Here is an 18,048-nt window from a genome sequence, read left to right on the forward strand (position 1 = left end):
CACAAGTTTATGTCATTGTATTTCAACTTAGAAGTACATGTACAATGTTTGGCAAATCACGTCTTATTTAAATATATTTGTATATGGATAGCAACTATAAAAGCAGTATCAAATGTTGTTTACCTTATTATATATGTACTTAACAGGAACTATGATTGCATTAACTGGGTCACCTTCGCCTGGTGGGCCATACTCGAAGCACACTGTAGATCGATTTGTTTTTCCTCCCGTTCCGGCTATGAATAATCCCCAGCAACAACCCTCGTCTTCTACCTACAATCCTCCGCAACACGCAGCATGGGCCAAACGAGAACTTAATTTTCCAAGGTATATTTTACTTCTTGAATAATTTTGATGTCATAACAACTTAACATTGTATAAATATTAAGTGATTGTCTAGATGATTAAGGAAACTACACTATATTTTAACTTTTATGAAGCCCTCTCCAATTTAAATCACTGTACATTCGTGACAGTGAGCGGCGGCGGTTTTATTTAAAAACAATTAAAAAAATTATAAAACCTTTTTTTGGTATGATCTTTTGAACAGTTTTAAACAGTCCCATCGTACAAGCAGATATGGAACGTTCAAATGTTTTTGACAAACTTGAATCATGATTCTGTATATATACTTTCGTAACATAAAGATTTAGCAAACGGTCTTCGGAAGAAATGAGAAGAGAATAAAGCAATAATGAGAAAACTAGAGAAGTGCTTGAATAGGTCATTTTTCAGGACTAATTTAACATAATAACTTCTTTTCATTGTATGTACGGTTTTTGTCACAAATTTCGTTCGTATATCAAATATATATCAATGACTTTTTCCAGTAACAGAGCGGAAGGGGGAGGAGAGTATGTTGGTCTACCGATGAATTTAACTGCTCCACCTCCGGGAGCACAGGGAAATATGCAAGCGCCTGAAGGACTACCACCTCCACCGCCTCCTTACGAATACGTCTTGGAGATGGCGAAAGGGCGAGAACGCAAGTTAAGTCAAGGTAAAAGAGAACGCAAAAGCAGTGAAAGAGAACGTACAGTGAGCGGAGGAGAACGGGGTCAAATTCAGAGCGGAGCTGAAAGAGAACGTAGACAAAGCGGACAAGAACGGGAAAGAAGACAAAGTGGTTCGGATAAAGAAAGAAAATCTGGCGGTGGCTCTGGCAGGAAAGGAAAAGCACCGAAGCAGTAAGGAGTTTATTCATAGAATATTAAAGCCAGGAAATATCTTTATGACTCTTATAAGTTTGGGGATGAACGTGGGCACGGCTACAAATGCAGTTGTGGTGTAACATTTTTGTTTGTTTGTTTGGTCTGACGGTGCACTAACACTGTTTAGGTCATATGGCGCCGAAACAGGAAAGACGGTTTTGGCTTACCTCGGGACTTCCAAAACCACCTCACCTTCAGGATCATATAGATGCATAGGCTTCAGTAGTTCGAACCTATTTAGTTGCCTCTTTCGATCACGCATGGTTAAACAGTTGCTGAAATTCTGATGCTGCAACCCCTAAAGGCAACCCTTCCATCACGAGAGGTCTTTACAATTCAAACACCATTTTAATACATTATATTGTTTGCCACTTATTAATTTCAATAATTGATGTATTGTTTTACAAAAGTAATCCACCATTTTGTGTTTGATTTCTCTTTCCTAAATGATGTTAATTAATTTCATTTTTCAGCCTACATCTGATGATGTTGACAACATTTTGTGTACTCAGTGTAATATCAGGTGTCTACTCTGCTGTCACATCTGATAAAACTAAAGTGAACATTGTAGTTTACGTGCCGGCTTCTTTCCCCTTTAAAAATTCTACTATCTACACGGCTCCTGGGAAAATCGTGAAAGTACAAGATTCCAAAGGAATGAAATGGTTTGGTAAGGAACATATAACGCACATATGCACACATAACGGGAAAAGATTTTTTGTGTATTTTAAGATATGATTTACTATAGTACCTAGAAGTAAGCCACAAATTCAAAGATATTTATAACATGTCCGCAAAAGTACACAAAACAAGCTGGAATCAGTCTTCTTTACATAATTATGACGAAGAATCGAAATGGTTGAATGCTTTTAATACGCAATATTCTGTTCATTGTCTATAAGTTTTGCACTAGATATAATCAGATCACAGCTAGCCTACTTATAATGATATTTTCGAGTTTCAATGTTCATGTGTTAAATTTCAAAACAATAACTGTAATTTTACAAATGTAATGTTTTCGAGGAATAAATGTACCTAAATTACTAGAAATAGATATTTCCATTCGATTATCAATTATTCCCACGGAGGATTGTTAATATAAGTTTCATGATTATAAACTGACTTCCGGTCTGTATTTTTCAGTATCTCCTAACCCTATACTTCTCGAGCCAAACGGAACATCAAAATGTACCGGTGTTCTATGTGAACATACATGTGATGAAAATACAGGAAATTGTATCTGTCGCCATGGTTACAATATGGAATATGGTATATGTAAAGGTATGTGATACACTGTTTCTAATATGTGCCGTAGATGTCAAACAAGCCAAATGGTAGCGCAGATCATGTGGCCGAGGTATCTACCACACATCCCAACCGAACTTTGAGAATGGTTTGCGAGGCTGAAATTAACTACTTGCCACTTAAACCTGTTATGTAATTGACAAAGATGTTATTTATAATAACATTTCATTAACAAGAACCAAATTGGCCTCTCCAAGAACCACTATATTTGATACATTTCTTTTCGTTAAAGCTTTATATGAATGGTTTAGCAAACAAACGGTTTTATCCATGACATAAATGAAGGTATTGAGATGTGTATCTTTGATATTATTTCAAATATTTATAAATGCTTTCTGATCTCCTCGGCTATTATTTCGAAATGCACCTCTGACGTAATAAGGCGACATATTGGAACTACTTTCAGCCACATGGTAAAATGGCGGCCTCCATGTTCAACCTTTGTGCCAAAAGTGATAGAAATATGTTCAGAAATTTCGGAGTTGATTTATTTTGGCGATCGAACACTGCCTTATAACAAGGGCTAATCGCGTTGGTGTACTCTTGTTCTACGAACGTGGTCTCTTAGCCGCATTATACGGAAAGACCCGATGTTTTACGATTGTTATATGTGCTATAGACATTTTGTAATATAATTTTTATATATATTTCAGATATAAATGAGTGTCAAACAGGCATGATTCAATGTTCACACTCACAGGCTGGATGTGTTAATGTAGATGGCGCCTATGAGTGTTTATGTATGACCAGCAGTAACTTGTATGAATTTGGAGACCGTTGCCTAGGTAACTGTTATACTTGCTTTGAAATGCAAAGAAGGATAATGAATAAAAAATATTTGTATGATATTGTATACATGTTTAATTTTTATAATCTGTTTGAGCGACTTATAACGTTTGGTCTTTGTCACAAGTTATTAGATAAAAAGTTTTACATATTTACATATATGTTTTGCAAAGCTATATTTGCTTTCAGTCTGCAATTTGATTTCAAACATGTTCATTCATTGATTAATATGGGTTAGAAAGATAAGTCATTTACCAGCAAATGGCTGCCGTGTCATGCTTATATTTTGTCCTTGATTTTTATTTCAACACATTCCGTATCTTAATTATTGGTAACATCGATTTGGCCAACAGAGAACATTAATTTGCTGGTCCATTGATTTTGAACAAATGATTGCTGGTCGGATGGCTTCAAACCCTGACAGGGATAAGTCGTTGTATCATTGAGCAAGAAACTGTATTGGTTGGCTCCATAAATATATCCGATAATATGCCTATAAAATAAGATCTGTACAAACTGGCATCTGAATTGAAATATGTAAAAATGAAATCTCTACATATTTTGAAATATCACTAATTTTTTATTTTATCTTTAATGGTATTTCTAATCAAATAAATTACTCATTCGTGATTTCAAAAAGTAAGTACAGTTTCATCTTGCTTCTCTTTAACCATTATTCATGATTCTTTTACTGATTGCGTTTCCGTCACTATAATTACGTAGGAAAATCTAATTTACGTAATTGTCTGTGAGCGATAATCACATCTGCAGATAATGTTATTGGCGGCAATGACATGATAGAAAATGTCTTTGAACTTTGTAAGACATAAAAGTACTTAATAAAGAAAACTGATAGGCTACATCTCTTTTATCCTTTGATCTAATAATCAAACGCCAAATATGACATAATAAACAATCAATACTTCACGTCACATAATATAATGTCAAGCAATATTCTTGACTTTTTTTAGATTTTTCTATCGAACAAGACTCGACCCTTTTTTTCAGAAAGTTGAAAAAATAGTGTTAAAGCAGCATGCCGCCAAATTCGCGGTAATATTCATGAAAATTATGAAAGTTTATTTTATAAGACAGATATTGTAAAGTGCACAAACTTTGCAAATGCCATTTACAATCCACGTTCAAATATGCAAACATAGCCTTTTATGCGTTAATTACGCAGTAGAAATACGGTGATTAATACTCAGTAATCGCACATAACATGTAAATAAAATATCTAATCTTGTATATTTTTACCTTTCTTAAAATCTTGGTAAATCTTTCTCAAGTTTGACTTTCTATTAATTTCTAGTAATATGTTGGCTCATCTTGACGCATGCTTCGTGTGACTGGTATATACATGTAGGTGAATACTGAATGATTATATTTTATATAAACATTATTATTGTGATTGTTTTAGATTGTAGAGATCCTTGCCCAGCTGGTAAATATGAGATTCAACCTTGCAGAGGAGAAAGCAAGAAAATATGTAAAGGTAAAATACTAAGTTATATAAATAGGCGATATTGAAGAGGGTTTTTTGTTGTCATTTTTACTTGAATTTTCTGTTTATTACATACATTTATCTCTTTTTTGACATTACAATTTGAAATACTTAGCCTTGAAGAATTTAGAAGAAAATAGTCCTAGAAAACACCAGTGAAAATACGAAAAATATGTTTCACTGTTGTGAAAAATTTCTCAAAATTTTACTTATAACTACATGTGTGTATATAATAAAATAATGAAATTGCAAGCTTGTTTTTGTCCTTTGTTTACTCATATGGTAATGTTTTATCAATGCTATTTATTGGTCACTGGGGGTTTACATTGACGTAAATGTTTGTACTACAGTCACATTCTCAAATATTAATGTCTCACTCGTAGACGTTCCGTCTATTTGACAAGTCTACGCTTTTCAAGTTCCTTGCTTTTGAGAAAGTACTATGTAGGAAAAAATCATTCTATATTCTATGTCATCTTCTTTTCAGAATGTACAAAGTCGTGTGGTGAAAATTTCTACATGAAGGAGCAATGTACGGAGGATAATAATGCCGTCTGCCTTAGTGAGTGTTAATATGTGTTAACATTTGAGCCGCGTCATGACAAAACCAACATAGTGGGTTTGAGACCAGCGTGGATCCAGATCAGCCTGCGCCTCCGCGCAGTCTGATCAGGATCCATGATGTTCGCTATCAGTATCTCTACTTGTAATAGAGTTGGTAAGCGAACAGCATGGATCCTGATCAGACTGCGCGGATTCTAGAAATATCCTGTCACCAAAAACTGTGACACTTCATTGCTAAATTATGTTCAATTTATCAATACTGTTGTCTACGAATGTTAAACCATTTTCTGAAGATTTGATTTAACGATGCTAACAACGTGTCCTTTATGGCACAATAATGAAGAAAAGAAATGTTCTAAATATAACCTAGTCTCAAAATAATTCTAAGACTACATGTTATTTTTGCGAACAAATGTCTTTGAACTCTTGTACAATAGCTCTAATTTTAAGAGTACACCTTCGATCAAATTTACAGAATCTTGATCCATATTCGCAATTTTCAAGAAAAAGCTATGTTAAATAAATTGTGTTATATCTTTTAGCATTTAATGTAAAATTTACCCCAAAAAATGTCTCTTTTCAGAATGTCAACCAAAATGCAATGCCAATTTAGAGTTCGAGTTTAGTCAATGCAGCGCAACACAGAATCGAGAATGCAAAGGTAAACTATCCTTATACTGAGAATCGTTGTTACACATCTATATAAAATCTATATAACACATGTATATAAAATCTATATAACACATTTATACAAGAGGGCCATGATGGCCCTGAGTCGCTCAGTTTCAGAGAAGACGATTGTTGACGCATGACGACGGACGCCGGATACATAATAGCTCACCCTGAACCTTCGGTTCTGGTGAGCTAATAAAATCTTTATTAAACCGTTAAACACAGAATCGAAAATACACTGAAAATCTAGATAACACATTTATATAAAATCTATATAAAACCGTTAAACACAGAATCGACAATGCAAAAGTATCAAGTTATGCTGCAATAATGCACACCTAAGAATCAGCTTAAGAAATAGATACATAACTATATCGACAAATCGGGAGTTATTGTACGTTTTGATGCCACTTCCGATTCAAATTTAAATACTCTATTTTAATTTTATTTGTGAAATTTAATTCAATACAACTTTTGAATTGCTCTTCATCTTTAATATGCGTGATATTTTTCAATATAGACAAATGAGATTATGGCATTGTTGAAAGAAAGTATATTACTAAAATTATATTAATTACTAGTGCGCCTTGTGGACTTATTCATTCCAGAGAAAATTCGTCTGCCTAAGCCTCAGATGTCGGCCAATATGATTTTAGATGACCTGGCACCACCAAACGATGAGTTTAAGACAATACCATACCAACCCCGGGGCTACCCTGGTTTTCTGCTAGATCGAGGACTTAATGGTTTGTAAAACATAAAAAGAATAATATTTTAATATCACAAATTGTTGTAATAATTTGACATAGATTACGGTATTTAAACTTTTTTAAACATGTCGTAAAAATTTATGCGGATTTTTTGTGGACTACATGTTTAGTTTTGTTAAGATACACTGTCATTCTTATTTTTAATTATATTACATAAGTATGTAAGCATATGGCAGCTAAAATAAGTTCAAATAAAATAAAATAAGCTAGAATAAGCACGTTATATCATTAAACTAACTATTCCATTCATATTTTTTCAGGTCTAGGGTCAGAGTTTCAGATTCAGGCCAAGGTTAAAGAATTTCAGGCCGTTGTCCTGTTCCGGTCCATCAACCACTCGGCAGCTGTATCAGCTAAAGATTTCACCGGAAACAAGGAAATTATTGAGAGATACTGTCCCTATCCAGTACCTTATATGTATCAACTGAAATATGTGAAACATAATGTAAGTAAAAATGATTTAGATTTTCTTTTTTGGAATCATAATGTATTCACTGATACAAAATTATTGTATAATATGGATAAATTGTATAAAGCTTCAAAGATTTCTTATTTTAATTAAAATGATTGTATAAAATAAATATGGTAATAAATTGCCTTAAAATTGAATGACGCATACACAGATAAAACCTTATACAAAAAATGCCGAATAATATTTTGTTCCAGAGCATTTTCTTCGGTTTACGTAAATTATGGATGTGTATTAAATAAACGAGACATCTTATGTTAGAACTCTTTCGAGAATCGAACCTACGAATATGGAAGCAATATAAGATTTTCTTGTTAATATCTTTATAAAAAATATTTCATAAGATATAGCTTTATACCAGTTAATATGTTTATTACAATATGTGAAGTCTGAGCTATATGCTTTTTGAATAATGTTAATATCCAGAACTTTTAAGTTTGATAGTATTACATATAACTGCACACGGTTTAGATATTCACTTAGAAAAAGATTCTGGTTTGTCACGTACCACGACTAACATAATATTTTGCTTAAAGATGTTAAAATACCCATAAACAAAGATATTATTAAACTATTGTTTTCTTTTAACCTTATATATGTACTCTGTTGTTGTTACATTATTTATTTATTGTGAATTTATCATAAAAAGTTTGGTCAACTTTGAGGAAGGTATGGAAAAAAAAGAATTTTTTTTTCTTAGTATTCAGTTGGGAAAAATGTAAATCATCTTTGCATATGACTTCGCATTGATCGACTGATCTGGGTTGTTGAGGCGGGAACATACTCATAATTTATGTCTGTCTGTTTTCCTCTAAAGTGGGGGATTTTAGCATTGGCCATAACAGCATCATTCTATAAGCCAAAGAAACGTCAAACTCGGTCTTATCAAACGTTTGAACGGGATTTTAAGATGAACTTGAATATGAAGATTGACCCCTGAATGACCATGACCTTCAGGGATAGATACATGAACTATTTCATCTAATGTGAACAGTGATAGTTTGTTTTAAGAATACATTTTGATAACACTTTTTATTATTACAGAATGTTTACTATAAAGAAGACTCTAACGACGGTATCTTAGAACCGTGTGATACTGAGAGGGACAGTTTCCCTGGTAACGCAAACTCGGAAGATGATTTCATTCTATGCTCACAACCAGGGGTCTTCGCGGACGTATTTCAAAATATCAAACCAACAGACTTCAACATTTCTGAAACTGTGTGGGAAGAACGTGATACATAGTAATCAATCTTTAAAACAACAAAATAATTAAATATTAGCATCACGTACTGTAGAACTGTTAAATTAATTATTTAATTAAATATGGATAAATATAGCATGAAATTACTGCAGTATATTTGATATGTATGTTGTATCGCTTGACTAAATTTTATAAAGTTATATTCCTATAAATCCTAAGGTACAACTTTATGTAGAAAATAATCTTAACTTTTATGTCATTTTTCAATATCTTCATATAGAGATAAGAAGGTCGAAGCAGTTTAGATACTTTTAAAATTGCTGTAGGAACCCTATTCTTACTAAAATTATCACCCGATATGACAATGAGAATTTTAAAACAACGTTATTGTATAGATTTTAATTTTGTACTTATATTTCACTTGTAATAGTTTTACTATACCTTTATATATAAGCTTTGTTTATGCAGAATTTATTTTTGTTCGATTGTGTTTCGAATCCGTTTCCGGAACCAACCAATACTGAGCAAGGAGTGTAAAGTTTCTTGTTCAAGAAAACAACTACTTGTACCTGACGAGGTTTGAACCCATGCAGCTAGCGATCAGTAGATTACTAGCCAGACGTGTTGTCCACTCGGCCATGGTGCCACTTACATAAACTTATAAAAGTCATACTTATCTGTAAATAATACAAGAAGTTGTCATGTTGTAGTTGTAGAGAACAACATGAACGCTGTGAGAATTGTTCACGTAGCTGTATCATACAAATGAACGCTGGAGGAGCTAGAAACTGTGACATCTCTGCTGCAGACGACACTGGAAAATCGCCGAGGATTCCGACTTGCGTCGCGTGCTGTACACGTGATAACTGTAGTAGTCAGTGTAGAAGTTATCATAAAGGACGCTGCCAAATGGTCAAGTAAGTTTTATCCCCTTTATCTGAAGTCCATTGTTTTTGTTGTCAATGGTCTAGTTTTCAAGTAGAATTATAATGTTGGTCTTTTTAAAAATGTTCCCCTTTATATCATCACATGACTTACTGAATGAATTGGAACACTACGTTTTCAAGATACCGATTGAACATTTTAAGGCTTATATGTTATCCATTCAAGGTGTCAGAAAGGGCCGTTACTCAAGCTGGAACTGAATCCTATTTACCCAGCAGACGACACGTTTTATTGTCACGTGGAGCCAATTCTTGGTCAGAGAATATTAGTCATAGAGTATGAAGTCAAGCTAAATAAACACTCGGATTTGACGTTCTTCAAGGGCAAGCTTTCATTGTATACAGATGAAAATTGGCAGAAAACGGGGAAAATGCAGGGGACGTAAGTATATCGTATTTATACATGTACATATACTATGATTCTTATGAATGTATGTTAAGAATAACTTTTTTTCAATTATTTTTGTAACAATATGAAACCGAAATATTATCTAAAGCTTCACTGTTAGCGATTTTTATAACAAAATATTGAAACCTAGCAGCCAATGAGATCTTGGCAAGACTGTTCAGATATGAAGGCTGGCTGGTTTGAATCTTCACTAATTGCAATGATCTCTTTTAATTGCGGCGAACACTCGTCGGGTTAAAATGTTACATATGCAATAAGATACAACTGAAAACTTGGCTTTATAAAATTGCAATATCTCATTTATAAAAAGTAAATATTTTACATTATTATCCAATGTTAATTTCATATTGGCCAACGGGACTTATTCTTATTGTTAATTCAAGTGGACTTTGTGACTAAAAAAATGTACTGTTACAAAGGTGACAGTACTTTTTTCACAGTAAAAAACTGAAAAATAAAAACATATAGAAACAGTGTCCTAATGAAGTACAGTGTATTTGTTCGGGGTAATAACATAAATAACACATAAGTTTGTGAGTAAGAGCAATAACATCATCCCTCGTAAAATTACTGTTACCCGAGGCTAACAGTATTTTCATCGCGGATGATATTTTTACTGTTACTCACAAACCCATGTGTTATTTTTTTACTAACATGGTTAACAAATTCATAGATAAATATACATTGCAATTACAGTGGTTATTTTGTTTTGCAGTGACAGTATAATTCACGCTGAAATAGACTCTCGCCTTGGTGAGATACCGAACTTTATAAAGGGGAAAGTTGGAGATATACAGGTCGGGGTTGGTAAATACACCGTGGAAGGTGAAAGCAGTTTCCTGTCAACTGTTACATCTAACAATAACATCTCCATACAACCTGGTAGACCTTTTGGTATTAATCCAAAACAATTTGGTAAGTTATTATCATAGATTTAAGTAAACTTATTAAACAAAATTATTGATAACAAAATATTGAAAACATATTGATTTCTTAGGCATAACCAGCCTTTAAACGAAGAGTGTACAAAGATCATATCAAGCCATAATCAGGATATATAATTCATGTCAACTTGTGTATATATATATTACAGAAGTATTTAATTAGTACATGCAGTATATAGTTTATTCACCAAAAAAATAATAGCATAGTATATAAATATAAACTTCATGACATTTTTACGTTCTTTAACATGATTTTATTTACCATTAGGAAAGGAAAAGTGTAGTGACAGTACGGTGACTTGGGAAGATGTTGTTACTGGAAGAAGTAATGATATATACAATACATCCACCGATTATATCGCCATGTTTCATCAACAATACACCTATCTGGTGAACGATAGGTCAAAGGCCGCTATATTGAGAATAAAGCTGAACGAGAAAATGTCCCTGTTAAAGGCTGTACGTAAACCGACAAAGGTTTTCTACGAGTCCCTGTCAGCTAATATGACTATGAATGGAACTCATTGGATAATTATAATGACTGGAAAAGTTGAAGATTGTCCTGGTTAGTAGTTAAATTTCACCAAGCATCAATTTTTATATATATCCAAATATTATCAAATTATATTTTCATATAACATCGGTTTTTATATATATTAATTATGGATACTTTACTATATCATTTTAAAATATTATAGCAAAAACATATATATGTTCATTTAACATTTTGGCGGTACAATGCATGATTGTTACTCATACTTTCCGAATATGAAATATGATATTATTTCATTTTGAAGTGGGATATTCTATATTTTCCAAAGCGCAAAATGCGAGTGAAAAAAGGTAAAAACATCTCACTTTGAATGAGATACATTTAATATTTCCTCTAAATTAACAAATTTTATTTTCATCAAGCATCGATTTTATATAGATCCTCTATATCTAATTATAACTCAAAATTATAAAAATATCTTTTATCTTACATCGATTTTTACAAACATGTATATCCATTATCTTTCTGTTTATAGAACCAAATGAGTATAGTTCTGTCAGTTTTTAACTGTGTGATATTTTTTTATATCTAACTGATATATAAATTTCCTCATACAGAAGAATATTATGATAAATTTAATATATTTTGCTTATTTTAAGATATTTACTCAAATATGTTTCTACTCTGTATAAAATAAAAGGTTTGATTTCATAGACCTGAAATACCAGGTTATAATAATACTTGTTTCACTCAAACATGCTGTACAGTCATTTTTCATTCATCAAACTTTATTAAACCTTTATCATATTGCAGGTGTTTTCAGTTTGAATCTGTCGGACCCGTACTACATTGACACACCTCTGTATCATTTTGACGTGGGTATAGAGTGCCCGACAGACTTTAGACTAGTTTTCACCGTTCCCACGGGTGATTCACGTGCAATGTCCAAGGACATGCAGATCCAAGTCAAGGACACATTAGGCACGTTTATTCTTAGGATACATACGGTTGGAAAACCAGATATCTACGCTTTTAAAACTGGTAAGTTTTGCATATGTAACTGTATTATTTGTAAGCGAAATCATTTTTCATTGCACTAAAATTGAAATACCCACTTTTAGGTACGATCGCATTAAAATATAAGGACTTCAAATTAGATTTACACTGAATTACTTTTCCTGAAACCATGCATTAATACTAAACTAGTGAATTGAATTTCATATGCTTGTACTATCATGGACACTCTTTGGACTTTTCTGATAAACTTTCTTTGAAAACAACATTACTGTTTAGCTTTTTTAATCACACCAGAGTCTATCTTTTATAGTATTAGTGTGTTTTTATAAAAAAAGAAATTATTGCTTTTGTTCCAAAAAGGCCTTAGCAAAACAATTAACATGAAACTGTTTGGGACATAAACAGACTTTGATATAGATCATATATTGTTTTCAGCGCCAGATACAGAATCCCCGACTGCACGTGAAGTGGTGACGTCAGACGAGTCCACCTACACAGCACCGATACATTTCTCCATACTCTTTGTGGCTGTGGTGTTTGGGGCAATATTCCTTCTTGTGCTTTTACTCATTTTTGGAGTCGCTTGGAAACAAGGTAAAAGAAGACAATGTTTCAAGTTATAAAATTTATTATAGTTACTTAATTTTGGGTTTCTTTTATAAATGTATGTCTCTGATTATGAATATTTGCATAAATTACATGCATTGTCTTCATATTCATTATACCTTTTTAACAGACTCAATCAAACGACTCTGCAATTTTCACGTATTTATTTTGCTTTCGTTGCTGCTATTGAAAGCTCCTTTTCTACAACAACTGAGACTGTAATAGTCATACTTAAACTTATATATGTTATACATTGTAATAATACAATATGGTAGACAACTCCAGAACCATATTGGACTATACGCCAGACCAATATTTGGCCTATCTCACCACAAATATGTGACTTATCTCGCCAGCATATTGTTATAACTACTTACATATAATTATACAGTAAATAATATTTAATATACTGTACAACATTATTTCTAATTTGTATATCATATCCACGTGTTTCAGGTATACCGGAAGGAGATATTCAGCGGTTCCGGATTCGCCATCTTGTAATGCTGGTAGTTTATATAACGTTCCAGTTTATATATGCTCTCTTCGTCTCAATGTCAGTGTTTGTGATGATAATAATAGCTGTCAATGGGTAGGTTTGGTTTTATAAATAAAATAACTCCTAAATATTTAATTGCGCTTCTTGTGTAATGATAAGCAGCGTTTATTGTACTAGGTATTTTCTCAATTTTCTCTCTTATAAATCTCCTAAGTATCTATACTTCTTAATATGGGGGTGTCAGAATCATTCTTGCCACTAAGTCCGATCCTTATTTCAGTCGGACAAAAACATGTCATATTGCAGAACTATCACTCTTGCTGGGCTGCAAAAAATCAGGGAAGAAAAATCGACCTTTTCCCTCTGTGAAAAGTCTTAACATTAAAAGACAATCTTTATTTAGGACTTCGTGACATTTCGTTTTCACATAAAAGAAGTTCTGTAAAGCATTGAGAAAATTAAGAAATCGGCCTGTAAGTGTTGAATATATCTCTTCACGCAAAGTCGTTATTTTACTAAAGTTATATATTTTTGTACCTTAAATTGAACTAGCACGTAAGCGTGTTCAGTTTATTACTGTGGTATGTTACGGCCGTATATAGCGCTCTCTCTTTTTCTTGCATACCAGTTTCATAAATGTCGGCTGTTGCTAATTCTAATTGCATTAGCTGTGACAAACGCAGAAACAATATTGCTTCTTTAAGTCTTTTTGGACATGTTGGTGAAAATTGTATACTTTTTAAAACAAACAAACTAATGTACATTTATATATACAGGGAAACAAGTAAATTCTTGAAACAGTACAATCAGCAGAGGTCAGTAACAACTGCATTAAGCCAGTTAGAACTGGATTCGATGGAACTTCATTTAAGATCAGAAATACAACGCCAAAATAACGAGGCTTCAACACGGAAACAGCTCTGTCACGCTACAATACAGTCTGTTATAACAGACGTGGAAAGGGTAATTACCTCTCATGACATTAAGATATACAAATTTAAAAGAACACTTTGTATGGCGACTTTCCAGCTTTAGTGGAGGAGGAAGACCTTAGGTGCTCCTCTATGCATCATTTCAGTCACGAGCGGGCAAACCAAGTGACACAAGACAAGTTGGCTTTAACAAACGTCTGGTTGTTTTAAAATAAATTATGTTTTTTATTATAGCATTTATTTAGAAAACTAATGTACTACAGACAACTATCTGCAATTATTATTACACGAGTGACATGTACTTGAATATTCAAAATGGCTCGTTCGTTGACAGTGGTGATCACTTTGTCGTACTTTTCTGTTTTCGCCTTGCGCCACTCGGAGAAAATATATGACATGGCACAAATCATCAACCATACTTCAGTGCTTATTTTGAGCAAAGGATGAACTTTGATTGCAGTATGGCTTCTTGTTTAAAAGTACATTGATGTTGACAGTGGTCGAGGGTTGTTAATGCTATATAAAGGGGGAATCTTCAATCGTGAATAGCCACGCAGTTTCAAAATTAAGTAATTATGTTATTTTTAAACAACCCTCGTACATGACTTCTGCATCAAACTGAAAATATTTTCTGACTTCTTGTGTAGTTATAATGAAATTTTAAATTATCGTATATCTGTGTAGCTTCTATAATACTTATAATTTACATGTGTCCATTTTTCATTGCTTATTTCAGTTACAGAAATCAATTGAGACAAAAGCTATTAATAAAGTACAGAGACAAAGCATAAAGAAACTTGTAATGGAGCACACTGAAGCAACATTTGATGTTTTCTCTAGAGATATACAAAAGTTCAGGTATGGCTCTCGTGATCTTTAATTATTTTATGGTATTAATAGTAATGTTGATATCTTTCTTGCTGAACATATATTTCTAATAGATCTTGTATTCTTGTTTGCTTGAAGTTTTATGCGCTTGCATTGAATAAAAATATCGCAGAACTATTCTATGTTTGCTTTTCCTTTTAGAGATTGGAAATATTTTTTACAGTTATGCTAAGGAACATTAATTTATTTTTGGACAATTTATCTCGTTTATTATAGGGACAGGTACAGAAAGTATGAGCAGTATGTTTTGGACAAACTTAGGTCCGAGACAGAGACTACATTACAGAGTATACAAAAGTCAAAATGGCTGCGTGGAGCACAGTACCTGTATCAGATTGTAGCTATAAACAAGAAACTGATGAGCCCAGGAGCCGATATGGTGTCATTTATGACTTGGGTGAATATGGACACGGACATGAAACATCTTTTACAAGGTTACATTCATCATATTTATTATTTATATTGAAAAGAAATATCACTCTACATAATATTGAAAAGAAATATATGTATATAGGTATTACTGGAATATATCAAGTTCTTTTGGAATTATATTTTGATCTTTTCGCTACTTGAAATTTTCATCAGTATTAAGGTATCTTTTTATTTCGCTGTTGTTGACGGTTAAATTCTTCATAATAAGTATTTACGGATCTAAAAATGAAACCTATATTAGAAAAAATGCAAACAATGGTAATAAGAATAAACTGTAAAATACTGATCATAGTAATGTTTATCATGTTTGCAGAAAAACTTCAAAATATAAGTTTACTTCATGGTTAAATTTAAAAATGGTTATATGCTCCATATGATTTGTTAAAAGAATAACCACACAGAAATGAATTTATAGACACGTTTACAATTTATAACTGCTGAGCTCTATGAATATATGCCTTTACTGTATTTGGTTTCAGGTTTAACACTGTCATTACCAGATTTACCAGACTTGAGAAATAGTCAGTTTGCCAACAATATGGATGTCAATAAAAAGGAGGCGGTCCTCTCACATACTACACCCCTTTCATCACAAACAATAAACAAATGGTTTGTGCAACCTGATGTTTATAGTAACAAAGTGAATACAACAAAGGCTAACACTGAAGGTACATTGCATCATAAGATTAAAACAAACTGAGTTCAGATTTTATAGCTACAAAGTTTACTAGTTTTATTTAACATCTCAATCCTTTAGGTCTTCATATACTAGTAGATAAATTCTAAATATCTGGAAAAAAGTGATCCCTCGGAAGCATCAAAAACAGCAAAATTACATGAAAATTGCAGACTCGGTTTGATTGAGTCTGTACATGAGGGATAATAAAAAAGTGAAACATCCCTCATGCCCCCTAGCACCGATTTGAGTGATACTCAATTCTCAGCACTTAAAAGTGCAGGACTCAATGTTTCGAGGAAAAACAACATGTATTAGTAGTGCTTGTTAAAAAACTATATTTTGATTTTGAACAAATACACTTATGTTACAAACAAAATATGTTGATATATCTTTTATATATAGTTTCTAAACTTCATAGTTGAAAGTGAATAGGGCTATTAAATTTCTTATTACTTTTGATTTTTAAAACATATATTTCTTTAGTATAAAGAAATTGGGTAAGAGTACGATTTGAAAAAGACAATAATATAAAAATGTTTAAGCTTTTAAAAGGGAAAGAACGGAAAAAATGTACGATTTCGAAAAGCAAACAAAAACATTGCAGACTTTTATGAACAATTGCAGAAGTAAAGTATTATGTCATAAATCGCTTGAACATACCTTTAATTTTCTTTATTTAAGGTTTGTATTCGCAAAATAGGACATTATTTTAGTTCGATTTATAAATAATACATCATAATAAACAAAACAAATATTTTGTAATTTACATTGCAGAAGCAACGAAGAAAGTGTCGACTTTAGATCCCGGAAGTTACGTCATTTTCATGGTGTTCATGGTGATCATTGATATATTCTGGATGTTACACCGTATGATTAAAGCTTGTGGGATAGGACAACTTCTGTTATACGGTTATCCGGTATATGTGGACGTGAGAGAAAAGAAAGGTTAATATAACAACATTATTCTTTGTCATATTTTAACATACAGTTAAGGATAGAAAACTCATGTTTTCAACGTTTTCCATCTCATTTCTTCAAGGCATTTCCATTGCACGACTGTACTTCAGTCAAATGTAACGAAAAGTATTCATGAACAGTATTCATGAACACATTAGTATGGGTTTTAGCTCTTAATTAGGATATGTGTCATATTTTAATGAGGTCATATTTATGTGGATATCATCAAGCATTTAACGGCAATGACTTAAAACTAGAGTTAAGTATTTAAATAACTACAAAGGAATATAACTGAAAATAATTTAGATCTAAAATCATTTATTCCATAATGAAAATTAGAGAATTAGAAAATTTCAATTGTAATGTTAGAAATCGTCAAGTTATAAAATAGTTAACCCCATGGGATTAAAATCAAGACGTCCCATTGGATATTCCATGGGGAAAAAATCCCATAGGAAAAAACTCCCATTTACAAATAACTCCTGGAAACATTCTGTGTCAATTGATTTTTAAAACCAAAGTCGTTAAATGAGAAAGGACATGTCCAGTTAAAGTACTGTTGCGGCTATTAAAATGTATATAACAAAAGACACAAATTGTTGAATTAAAGATGTATAACAAAGTTTAAAATCTATGAAATGTTAACAAAATACTTAATTATTATTATTGTGATTAACTGACAGGTATATCCAATGGTATGTATGAAATGGGATGTTTTGGTCTAGTATAGAATTATAGGGCATTAAAAAATTACAGTATGTTT

At 32.4% G+C, this 18,048-nt stretch overlaps 1 protein-coding gene across 1 annotated transcript in view; it reads left to right on the plus strand.

Moving 5' to 3' along the window:
• The window catches only part of LOC132741026 (uncharacterized), a 106,153-nt gene that overhangs the window by 80,764 nt on the left and 7,341 nt on the right, over positions 1 to 18,048 (plus strand). Inside the window, exons 10-32 of the mRNA XM_060729105.1 lie at positions 147 to 327; positions 828 to 1,187; positions 1,685 to 1,881; positions 2,355 to 2,492; positions 3,170 to 3,301; positions 4,723 to 4,797; positions 5,294 to 5,368; positions 5,954 to 6,031; positions 6,651 to 6,788; positions 7,073 to 7,257; positions 8,326 to 8,525; positions 9,196 to 9,402; positions 9,596 to 9,811; positions 10,554 to 10,753; positions 11,051 to 11,347; positions 12,089 to 12,316; positions 12,728 to 12,886; positions 13,355 to 13,490; positions 14,174 to 14,360; positions 15,066 to 15,187; positions 15,434 to 15,651; positions 16,129 to 16,317; positions 17,103 to 17,273. Coding sequence (XP_060585088.1) covers positions 147 to 327; positions 828 to 1,187; positions 1,685 to 1,881; positions 2,355 to 2,492; positions 3,170 to 3,301; positions 4,723 to 4,797; positions 5,294 to 5,368; positions 5,954 to 6,031; positions 6,651 to 6,788; positions 7,073 to 7,257; positions 8,326 to 8,525; positions 9,196 to 9,402; positions 9,596 to 9,811; positions 10,554 to 10,753; positions 11,051 to 11,347; positions 12,089 to 12,316; positions 12,728 to 12,886; positions 13,355 to 13,490; positions 14,174 to 14,360; positions 15,066 to 15,187; positions 15,434 to 15,651; positions 16,129 to 16,317; positions 17,103 to 17,273 — 4,089 coding nt within the window. The remainder of the gene's footprint in view (positions 1 to 146; positions 328 to 827; positions 1,188 to 1,684; positions 1,882 to 2,354; positions 2,493 to 3,169; positions 3,302 to 4,722; positions 4,798 to 5,293; positions 5,369 to 5,953; positions 6,032 to 6,650; positions 6,789 to 7,072; positions 7,258 to 8,325; positions 8,526 to 9,195; positions 9,403 to 9,595; positions 9,812 to 10,553; positions 10,754 to 11,050; positions 11,348 to 12,088; positions 12,317 to 12,727; positions 12,887 to 13,354; positions 13,491 to 14,173; positions 14,361 to 15,065; positions 15,188 to 15,433; positions 15,652 to 16,128; positions 16,318 to 17,102; positions 17,274 to 18,048) is intronic.

The sequence above is a fragment of the Ruditapes philippinarum genome, unplaced genomic scaffold, assembly GCF_026571515.1.
Source record: "Ruditapes philippinarum isolate M1 unplaced genomic scaffold, ASM2657151v2 ctg204_1_1_1_1, whole genome shotgun sequence".
NCBI classification, from domain to species: Eukaryota; Metazoa; Mollusca; class Bivalvia; order Venerida; family Veneridae; genus Ruditapes; species Ruditapes philippinarum.